The sequence below is a fragment of the Arachis stenosperma genome, chromosome 3, assembly GCF_014773155.1.
Source record: "Arachis stenosperma cultivar V10309 chromosome 3, arast.V10309.gnm1.PFL2, whole genome shotgun sequence".
Taxonomy (NCBI): Eukaryota; Viridiplantae; Streptophyta; class Magnoliopsida; order Fabales; family Fabaceae; genus Arachis; species Arachis stenosperma.
Window position 1 is genome coordinate 5,976,174 of NC_080379.1, and position 11,492 is coordinate 5,987,665.

At 35.6% G+C, this 11,492-nt stretch overlaps 2 protein-coding genes across 2 annotated transcripts; both read left to right on the forward strand.

Annotated features, from left to right (window-relative positions):
• The first annotated feature begins 605 nt into the window (after positions 1-605).
• On the forward strand, positions 606-5,795 carry LOC130969951 (synaptotagmin-2-like). The gene is made up of 13 exons (XM_057895872.1): positions 606-791; positions 950-1,198; positions 1,319-1,417; positions 1,516-1,566; positions 1,664-1,787; positions 2,172-2,290; positions 2,359-2,460; positions 2,574-2,648; positions 3,553-3,629; positions 3,729-3,975; positions 4,064-4,414; positions 4,757-4,885; positions 5,421-5,795. The coding sequence occupies exons 2-13, from the start codon at positions 1,088-1,090 to the stop codon at positions 5,547-5,549; spliced, it is 1,614 nt and encodes a 537-aa protein (XP_057751855.1). The 5' UTR covers positions 606-791; positions 950-1,087; the 3' UTR covers positions 5,550-5,795.
• A 1,211-nt stretch (positions 5,796-7,006) lies between these two features.
• Positions 7,007-10,759, forward strand: LOC130968904 (L-ascorbate peroxidase 3). Its single transcript, XM_057894399.1, has 9 exons — positions 7,007-7,267; positions 7,479-7,603; positions 7,841-7,890; positions 8,814-8,879; positions 8,962-9,010; positions 9,162-9,244; positions 9,327-9,406; positions 9,532-9,634; positions 10,308-10,759. The coding sequence occupies exons 1-9, from the start codon at positions 7,152-7,154 to the stop codon at positions 10,497-10,499; spliced, it is 864 nt and encodes a 287-aa protein (XP_057750382.1). The 5' UTR covers positions 7,007-7,151; the 3' UTR covers positions 10,500-10,759.
• Positions 10,760-11,492: the final 733 nt, after the last annotated feature.

Below are 11,492 nucleotides of genomic sequence, written 5' to 3' on the forward strand. Positions count from 1 at the left end.
AAATTTCAATAATAAAAGTTAATCCCATCCATGTTCACAAAACCATGGGCCTAGAATTAAACTGAACAGATGGGGGACTCGTGATCTTGAACAAGTCCAACTACTTCTATTGTATTTCAAGGGTCAATCGGTCAACGATGAACGTAGTTGGATTAAAATACTAGTAACTCTTTCTCTTATTGTAATTTGCAAGTTATATTTTATCCCTAATTGGTAAGGGGCCATGTGTCACATAGACTTTACCTCTCTTTGTCCCTATCGCTGATCCCGCCGTGTTGCCGATGCCGACAACTTCCCATGCACGCCACGTGTGCATCATTTTTTCTATTTTCTACTTTTTATTATCCTACTCATGCCACAAATATTCATCACTCAAATTATATTGTTTTATATTTTTGTCTTATATAATAATCTATCTACCATATATTCTCTTAACTTTATAGTTTATACATGACTAATAATATCCTATTCCTATTATTAATAAATATGTTTATTTATTCACATTTTATATAAATTAAATATTTATAACAATAAGTAAGAAATTATTTGAAATAGTAAATATTTAATGTTTTAATTAAGATGATAAATATGCAGTGAGGATAAATATTCTAATAATTATATGATATGATATGAAATGATATGCTTTGCTTTCTTCGTCGGGCATTAGCAGCTTAATCTGCTTCATCTTCGCATTCGACCGTTTCCTATTCTCTCTCTGTCTTTACGTTTACTTTAATAGACTTTAATCTCATTCATTCTTCTCTCAACGCATCGAAACATCTCTGATCTCAGTAAGCACAAAACTTACATCATTTTGATTCTATTCTTCTTGTTTCTTTTCTATTATTATTGTTTTTTACTAATTACCAAGGTATTTTATTCTTACCAAGGTATTGGATTCTCTCTCTCTCTCACATACTTTTTTTTGTTCCCGAAATTTTGGTTGTAGTTGAGGAATGGTGAATGACTGAAGCTAAAAGTGAAGTTCTCGTGACATGAAATGGTAGTGGGAGTTGGTATATAGATAGAGGAATCGCGATCTGGGACTGGGTAGGTTTAAAGATTCGAGCTTGGAACTTCGAACAAGATGGGTTTTTTTGGCACTATATTGGGGTTTTTCGGATTTGGTGTTGGGATCACCATTGGTCTTGTAGCTGGCTATTTTCTCTTCATTTACTTTCAACCCACTGATGTTAAGGTAATTCTTGTTACTGTGTGTAAGAATTCAAACGTGGCTCTTACAAGCATTGTCTTTCTTGTTAGCACTGAATGTTTTGTTATTTCAAACTGATATATGCTTTGCTGGGTTGGGGGGCAGGATCCTGAAATCAAGCCATTGGTGGAGCAAGACGCAGAAACCTTGCAGAAAATGTTTCCTGAGATTCCACTTTGGATTAAAAATCCAGACTTTGATAGGGTAAGAAGCTATCTTTGACTAGTTTCATTTTGGTTGAACTTTTTGGGGTTTAGGTTTTTATTGATGCAATGTTTCTTGTTTCTGTGTTTTTGCTGAAGATTGATTGGCTGAACAAGTTTATTGAATACATGTGGCCTTACCTTGACAAGGTATTTGCATTTTGAATAAGCTTTGACCCTTTTCCATTTTAGCTTTTTTACCTTGGTTGTTTGTTTGTCTTAGTGTGTTAATTGTTCTCTTGTTTAGGCAATTTGCAAGACTGCGAAGAATATTGCAAAGCCCATAATTGCTGAGCAGATTCCGAAATACAAAATTGATTCTGTTGAGTTTGAAACTCTGACACTGGGATGCCTGCCCCCAACTTTTCAAGGTTAGTAGATCTAGTTCAAGATAAAATATATAATACTTGATACATTCATGGGTAAGAATCTCCTAGTTTTGTTGCAAGATACTAAGGAACACCGAGTTTTTATTTTCGTAGGAGGATAAATGTGACAATTTATTAGTTATAATCTTCTTCAATGTATCATATATTGAGAGTTATGCATATGCATTTCCCAATGAGATTCTCTTTTTTATTTCACTTGTTATTTTGTGGGCAGTTTGTAAATTATCATAGGCTTAGAAAGTATGATTTCTTCGTTTCCATTTTGTTCATGTGATTGATTATGTCTTGGTAACTTATTTGTGATATGGTGTGAGTATACTAATTCTCCTTTGATAAATGCATAATTGCATATTGATACTTTTATAGGAATGAAAGTTTATGTGACTGATGAGAAGGAGTTGATTATGGAGCCTTCCATAAAGTGGGCTGGAAATCCTAATGTCACAATTGGTGTAAAGGCATTTGGATTCAAAGCAACCATTCAGGTAGCTTTTGTGTGTGTGTGTATGTGAAAGATATTGGTTCTTTTGAAGCTAAAAGTTCTGTTGTTCAGGTTGTTGATTTGCAAGTATTTCTCATACCTCGAATTACTTTGAAACCATTGGTTCCAAGCTTTCCTTGCTTTGCCAACATACATGTCTCTCTCATGGAAAAGGTTGGTGATTGATCAGTTTATAAGTATGCCCTCCAACTTTTTCAGCGTCCCTAATTTTATGTATGGTCTTATTCTCTCTTTTGTTATTTTGTTTTTGTTGTATGTTCCGGCAGCCACATGTTGACTTTGGGCTAAAGCTTTTGGGGGCTGATCTTATGTCCATTCCTGGTGCCTATAGGCTTGTTCAGGTATTAAGCTGATACCTTTTTTTTAATTTTAGATCTTTTTTCTGTTTTGTCAAAAATATTTTATTTTTTGGCTATTTTTAAGACTTGAACCCAAGACCTACTAGTTAAGTTATAAGCAACTTGTTGTTCCAACTGATTCCATTTTTATTACTCTTACACACATTGTAAATTGTACATGATGAAGGTTATTTTAGGAAAGAAAATTTGTTCACCAAATCCCAATTATATATGTAGTAGATAATAGATTACCATTTGAGGTCTATAATTGCTTACATCAATATTCAACCCAGAATCAGAGGTGATGCTCAACTCAATATATAACTGGACCATTGTTTGCTTAAGTTGTTCTTAGTGTGAAATATGTTCTATTATGAATGCATACCTTTCATTTCTGTATGCACTATGTTGTGTTCACACCGTCTTGCTTTTTAATGGAGGAGTTGCATAATATTAAGGTGAACATGAAGGGGAAAAAAAAATGTAGGATAGAGGAGATATGAGGTTGAATAAAATCTGATCTTGTTAGATGTTACTTTACAGCTTGTGACTTGTGAGGGTAAATTAGGAGGATCACATACAAGATCAAAGTGGTCCAGTGATGTCAATTGGCTGTTGTTACCATTTTCTCAATGCAGCAGCCTTTACTTTGTGCTTGTGCATCTAGAGAATTTCTTCTCTGCTAGAGTTGAAATTTCTTTGTCTTACACTCACTGTATTTGTTATAGACGTAGCATTTGATTGTAAGCATTTGTTGGATTAAAAGATTTTAATGGTTGTACGATTGTACCTTTCAATTATTTTGTTTTTGCTTCCCTTCTTTGTGAAGTGTGAACTTCCATATTGACAATGGAAATCGGGGGTAACTTTATGGCTTTTAAACTAATTTGAAGTCTGGTGTTTTCAGGAGATTATCAAAGATCAAGTTGCAAATATGTATCTGTGGCCCAAAACCCTTGATGTTCAAGTATTAGATCCATCAAAGTATGTTTCTGCATTTCTGTAAAATAATTTTGGTAATGTAATGATATATTATTGCTAACTGGTTTCTGCTTTTCTTGTAAATGTTGTTGGGAATCTTAGAGCCATGAGGAGACCTGTTGGGATTTTACATGTAAAGGTTGTGAGAGCAATCAAGTTAAGGAAGAAAGATCTTCTTGGTGCATCTGACCCTTATGTGAAGCTAAAGATCACTGATGATAAGGCACCGTCGAAAAAGACTACTGTGAAGCACAAGAACTTGAATCCTGAATGGAACGAAGAATTTAATATTACTGTTAAAGATCCTGATACCCAGGTTCTGGAAGTTGATGTTTATGATTGGGAGCAGGTATTCCTCTCACTCAAATTTTAAGTTTCATAATCTAGTTCCTTGTTATGCAATATGTAACGAATGTTGATTTTGTATCTTCGCATAGGTTGGGAAACATGACAAGATGGGTATCAATGTGATCCCTTTAAAAGAACTTTCCCCTGAAGAGCCAAAAGAATTCACTCTTGACCTCCTAAAAACTTTGGATCCGAACGACGTTCAGAATGAGAAGTCGCGTGGGCAGATTGTTTTGGAATTGACCTATAAACCTTTCAAGGAGGAGGACATAGGCAAGAGTTTTGACGAGAGACAGACATTACCAAAAGCTCCTGAAAATACTCCTGCTGGTGGAGGTCTGCTTGTTGTCATAGTCCATGAAGCTCAAGATGTTGAAGGAAAGTACCATACTAATCCTCATGTTCGGCTTTTATTCAGAGGAGAGGAGAAAAAGACCAAGGTACATGATCCTAAGAGGAATATTTGCATTTTATCTTTTTCTTCTGTATATGTGAAACAGCCGGTGAAACCTGGAAGATTGAATTTTTGTAGGCACCACCAATATGCTTCTGAAATTTTTACAAGGAAACAATGAACATAATATTGTAATCTAACCAATATAATTAAAATAAGAACCGAATTCAGGTAGTATTGGCTGACTATTTCATAAAATTTTCAATCTTGTGTTCCATAATGGCATAATGCAACTTATAGTTATCCAAAAATGAAAAGAAAAAGGTGCTCATGGGATTGGAATTGCACATTTGTGTTACCGATAATAACATGGTTAGTGTTACTGCAGCGAATTAAAAAGAACAGAGATCCAAGATGGGAAGATGAGTTCACATTTATGCTGGATCACCCTCCCACTCATGACAAATTGCATGTGGAGGTTGTTAGCACTTCTGCAAGAAACCTGCTCCATCAAAAGGTATATAATTTATATTTCCCAATTAACTTTTTATTGTTCTGAATTACAACTCTTGAAATCCATGGTTGATCAGAGAAAACAGTGTCAAGAAAAAACTCAGAAAAACTGCGTTTGGTTTGGTTTTTCATTTTCAGTATTTTCCATTCTCAGGATTTTGCAAAAGAAAAAACAAAACAGTGAAAACAATAAAATTCTGTTTTTTGTTTTCACCTCATGCTTTCTCTTTCTTCACAAAGTTTTAAAAACAGAAAACGCTGAAACCGAAAACAAACCAAATGCAACTGATCGCATGAAAGAATTCAAGGTAATGCAATTGATATTAGGCCTTAAATGTGCATATGAGAATAACTAACTAGTAACTAACTTCGAACTCTAACATGATAATGTATCTCAAATAACGACCCATCAACATAGCGGAAAGTCAGAAACTAAATTGTTGAGAAGAGTTAGAAGAATACTTGTAGAATCTGCTGTTTGAAATCTTTTAAATTCTCATGGTATCTTTGTTACACTGCTCTTCTTTTCTTGATATTAGGAATCACTGGGATATGTTGAAATCAATCTTGGAGATGTTGTTTCTAACAAAAGAATCAATGAGAAGTTCCATCTCATAGACTCCAAGAATGGTCGCATTCAGATAGAGTTGCAGTGGAGAACTTCATAGTCCAACACACACGCCATCAAAAAACTTGTCTGAGCTTGCATTTTCATTTTTTTAATCGTTTTTAAGGAAGAGGTGAGAAGCATTTCTTGTATTTCTTCTCATGAGGTACATTGGTTTATTTGGTCATCATGTACATGCTTGTAATAAAAGAAATACAAATCTAAAATAGTAAAAGCATATAATATGATTTGGTTTGAAACTTGGATAGAGATTATTATATATATGATCATGACATTGTGGTTAGAATTGTGATGATGAACCATTTTGCAGCTTCAAGTTCATGCCATCTTTTATTTTGTTATTGACTCTTCCTTTCTTTGTTTGGATTAACTTCCCCTACACCGTTTATGGTTAGCAAACAACTTTTAAATGAATGCTTTATAATTATAAAATTTATTTTAAATTGACTTCCATTTCTTCTCAAACATTAGAGCTTTACCTCAAATCTTTTAGTTATTTACCTTGTATAAATTATGAGTAGCTTGCTTGTTTGCGACGTTCTTCTCTTCTAATACTTATGGTTTAGTACATGACATTAGAAAGTATTTATATGGATAACTATTTTAGAAAAATCAGATAATAATAAGGTAGCTAATTATATGATGTATAATTTTTATATTTTTGGATTTGAGAGTTTTGTTCGGCTGCCTAAGTTTCATTGTCCGTCCAAATTAATCTCATTAAAAAATAGGTCGTCCCATATTCTGATTTATCTTTGGCCAGTTTATTCCAATGGAAATATTAGTATTAATTTATCTTAGGTCTAGTACTCTAATTACTATGAACCCAACCTGATTAATTGTTTATAAAAAATTGTTGAGTGAACAAGTGTTTTCATATTCATGTTTTTAGAAAGTCATTATTTTATCTAGTAATAGAAAAACAATTTGTATAATAAATACAAGAAATTATTATATCAACCACAAAATTACACACAATTTTGAAAACAAATACAATTTTAAAAATATTGTATAAATAATAGGACATAAAAAAGAAGAGGAGGAAAAGGAAAAAGGGGGAAAGAAAGAAAAAGCACAGAACACTTGGTTGAGAACTTAGTTAAATAATGGCTTATTCGCCTGATTTTTTTTTTAATTATTTGGTGAAATCAGCAACAACATTATGGATTAAATATTAATGCATGTACGATAGTTTCTTTAGTAGTAAGTAGTACTTCTGTTTAGAAAATAAAGAGATAGCTAACAAATAGCAAAAATAAAAAAGAATATTTCATCCCAAAAACGTTTTGGGTTCGGGCCCTTTTTTTTTAGCAAAACCCAAAGAATTTGCACATACAACCAAAAATAGAAAGAGGGAAGTGAGGAGAAGGCGAGTAGTTTAGGTGGTTGAGTGAGTCACACTTCCTCGAGGTGAGTGCCATGTGACCCAATGATATTGAGACACGTCACAAGTGAGGAGTCGGGTGTCACGTGATGTTAACGGCAGCAGCACCAGCACAAGGCAAGCACACCACCCATACATCCAATTTTATCCATAAAATCTCACTCTCCTTCTTCTTCTTCTTCTTCTTCTTCTTCTTCTTCCCAGTTTCTCCAAAATCCTTCAAGAAAAGCAGTTAATTCTGTTCTGCCAGCTGTCGAAATGGCGTTGCCGGTGGTGGTGGACGCAGAGTACCTCAAGGAGGTTGACAAGGCCCGCCGCGATCTACGCGCACTCATCGCCAACAGGAACTGCGCTCCTCTCATGCTTCGCTTGGCGTAAGCTCTCTCTTTCACTCTATCGCTCCAAACGATTCTCGTTTTCGCTCTAAATTTCCACGGTTTTAGTTTTGCGTTTCGTTATATAGACGGTCAACGGTGGATGATTATTATTATCATGATGATGATGATGAATCTAGCTAGGTCACTCTCGATAAGATTGTTGATGCTTTTTGTCCCTTTCAATTTTGCTATGTTCAATCGGACGCAGCTGGCACGATGCCGGAACCTACGATGTCAATACGAAGACCGGCGGAGCTAACGGTTCCATCAGGAACGAGGAAGAGTATTCACATGGCGCTAACAACGGTTTGAAGAAGGCTATTGATTTCTGCGGTATGCTTCTTACTCGCTCATTTCTCCATAAATTAAATTTCGCAGTTAACTTTTAATTTAGTTTCAGTAGATAGGTAGCACTGCATGAATTGCTATATCATCTTTGTTAGTGTGATTTGTATAGCTACTTATTTGCCTACGCGTGTGTTATATGAATATTAAATTAACGAGAATGCATGGAGATGAATCGGTTTCCTCGTTTTTTCTGAGAGCTGTCTGGTTTATTTGATGTTACAGAGGAAGTGAAGGCAAAGTATTCCAAGATTTCATATGCGGACCTTTACCAGGTAATTATAAGCAGTTGTTTATTTATCAATAGTCCATTGCTATTTTTGTTAAATTGTTGGGTGGAGTTGGTGATATTTTAAATTTGTGTTGAGTGTGTATGATTAGGGAAACATTTATCTGTGTAATTTCAGGGAGTGTTCCCTCCCAGTTGCAAGTTACAACTTGAATTCATGCCTTTTTAGGTTGTTTATAATTATTATAGCTAATATTTATGTAGTGCTCACTGCTCAAGTTGTTTTGCCAATATATTTTTATGTGGGATTAGATTTTTCGTGTTCATGTTTCAGTTAGTTGCTTGATCATGATACAGGCTAAGTATCCGCATGTGTGAGTCTTAAATATGCAAACATAACATGACTACTGCACAGAGATGTGTTACCCTGTTTCACTTGTCAGGTTTTGATGGGTGGATTGTTATCATTCAAATTCTACGCCCCCAATCCTGTTATGACATTTGAAGGCTTCTACCTTCTATAATTGTAGAATATGATTGCAAATAGATTTGAAAGTTTTGCCCAGTTAATTAGCTTGTCTGCATTTGTGTTGTCCCCTGATATTTTTATATGGTGAGTTTGATATCCAACTAGGATTAGGCTTGCATACAACGTTTCCCTTAATCTGTCCCTTAAAATTTTCCCTTCAAGCCTATCTGGCTGAGGTCATTCATTTCCAGACCAGTGTTTGATATGCACATAACCTTAGAGCCAAGATTTGTTATCACCGGACGTTCTTGTATATCACACTGAAATTGTTGAGAGCAGTGCCAGTTGAGTCCTGATTCTATTAAAAACATATAGGGAGGGGAGTGAGAACTGTTGCAACTCATAGGGCAAACCTTGGAAACAAATTTTGCATTCATAAAAACAAAACCAGCTCACCTATATATTTTGTGAATCTGAATTTCTTTTCCTTGTGTTTCCAGCTTGCGGGTGTCGTTGCAGTTGAGGTTACTGGGGGTCCCACAGTTGAATTTGTTCCTGGAAGAAAGGTATATTGTGCTAAACTCCACAACAGTACTTGTTATGAAATCAATGAATGTCTTAGCTCATGTGATTTCCAATTTCTTATAGGACTCTAAAGTATCTACAAAAGAAGGCCGGCTTCCTGATGCTAAACTTGGTGAGTTTCCAAACTTTTCGTCAGCATTACAACTATTCTCCTCACTTGTGTAGGAAATCTCTTAACAGAGTATTGAACCATGTCCTAATTTCTGCTAACAAGCAACAAGGTTAATATGAAATCATTTAAAATATGTGAATGCTGCTTGCAGGTGTGTCACACCTTCGTAGTATCTTCTATCGAATGGGCCTGTCTGACAAGGATATTGTTGCACTGTCTGGAGCACATACGCTGGTTATTCTCCTTATATATATCTTCTTTGTTTTCCGCTGTGGTTAGACCAGATACTTAAGTATTTGTTTTATGTGGTTATTAGGGAAGAGCACATCAAGAGAGATCAGGGTTTGAAGGGCCTTGGACACAGGATCCTCTGAAGTTTGACAATTCATACTTCGTGTAAGATTGAAACCCCTGTTCAGGACTACTCTCTTTTGCTTACAAGGAATCTTGTAAAGCTTAATTTTGCCTCCCTATTTGCAAAGCTATTTTATTTACAGCTAAATATGGTTTGTTAACATCAGGGAACTTCTAAAAGGTGAGAGTGCGGGTCTGCTTCAACTTCCAACAGACAAGGCCTTGTTGGAGGATCCTGAATTTCGCCGTTATGTTGAGCTGTATGCAAAGGTAATTGGGACTGTTCTAGTCAAATGCCAAGTACATAGTTCCTATTTGAACTTTATTTGGTGCTGTAACCTGCCACACCAGTCAATGTTTTTTCACTGGCATTTCTAAGTCTACCCACTTGCTATGCCACGAAGCTTTTAGGCTTCTTCCCTCTAATTATTAGGTCAATCTGTTGGCCTGGGATCATTGCAATTCCATTTAGTTGCAGCTGATTAGTAGGACCCTCTTCCCACCGCACTCGCCAGTAATGTATAAGCATTTGCTTTGGACTTCACCATGGGCCATGCTATCTGCGGCTCTCCTGATATAAATTGATGATGTTGCCATGTGCATGTTGGGTAGCGAAGCCAACAAAATATATTTGAATCCGGTTATTTCTTCTTGGTTTCAACGTCAGGCACGAATAAAAGTTTCTTTATTCTGCTAACTGTTGACAATACATTGTCTTGTTTTCTGTGTCTACATAACAAATGCCTACTAGTGCTTTAGTACTACTTTGATCTAGACTAGACTACCTGCTATAATTACCGATGACGTCCATGCAAAAGTTTCTGTTTTGCTCAAAATTTATTGAAGATAAAGATTCGCCATTTGCAGCAAAGTTCTGACAGATATTGATGCATCGTATTCATTGCATTGCTTGAATCTTTTAAAACTCTGACCCATCTTTCAGGACGAAGATGCATTCTTCCGGGATTATGCTGAATCACATAAGAAACTTTCGGAGCTAGGCTTTGCGACAAGTTCAAAACCGATTTTCCCTAAGGATGGGACCATACTAGCTCAAAGTGCTGTTGGAGTTGTAGTTACTGCAGCTGTGGTGATCCTCGGTTACTTGTATGAAGTCCACAAAAGAGGGAAGTAAATGGATTTGTCTCTCTCAGCATAGATTGTTACGTTTGTATGACCCAGAATGAACAGAATTGGGTGCATTTTTGCAGTTTCAGTATCTCTTTCCCCTAGTACTAATAAGAATAATGCATTAATGCTGCAACCTTTCTGAATAGATTGAGACTGGATAAAACAAACTGAATACTCCATTTGAAAGCTACATTACTTACAGTATGTAAGCAGTAAATACAAATTTCTATAGTCATCATCATTATGTATTTCTGTTCTCTGAAAGATTGGAAAAAGTGGGTAGGCAAGAGACTTGCTACGTAGTTCATATTATGCGCCAGTAAATCAGAATTATGAAAATTTTTTGGATGTAATTATGCAATAAACTCAGCTGTGACACGGCTCTTTATTTCTGATATAGGCCAACGTCAATCGAACTCTTAAGGAAGCCTTTACCAGTGAAATTTTAAGTATTTGAAACATTAAACATGTAGCCTAAGCTCTGAATGTAAGGAAGGTTTTGTAGGTAGACAAGCGCAAGTGACGGTGTTTGTTATGCCAATTATTAATTCGAATTTAGATTCAGATGGTGTAGCACCAAGCTACCAACTGGTTAATGGTTACTGTATTATTATAATCCGCACGTTGAAGGACAGTCTGTCCTATTTAATAGGAAGCAAACGAAAATAGCTAAAAAGATAGAAGAAAGCAAGACCTAAATAACAACGTGAGACAGTTATCGAGATTGATCTGTATCTGCATTTGGTGTGGGTCAATAATGTTAATGCTACTAATTTATTTAACCAAAAGGAAAATACCAAACTATTCTGATTGATGAGGAAGGTTTTGATTTAATATTGAATAATTAAGATCTTATCCATGATATGAAGAGAAGAAGAGGCACATGTGGAGGACAGCCGAAGAGGTGGGTAAGGGCTCTTTGGACAGCCTCCCACAAAGTACCTAAGCACATGACAAAACTCGTGTTGCTCTGCTGGCTGTCACCATTCAGAAACAA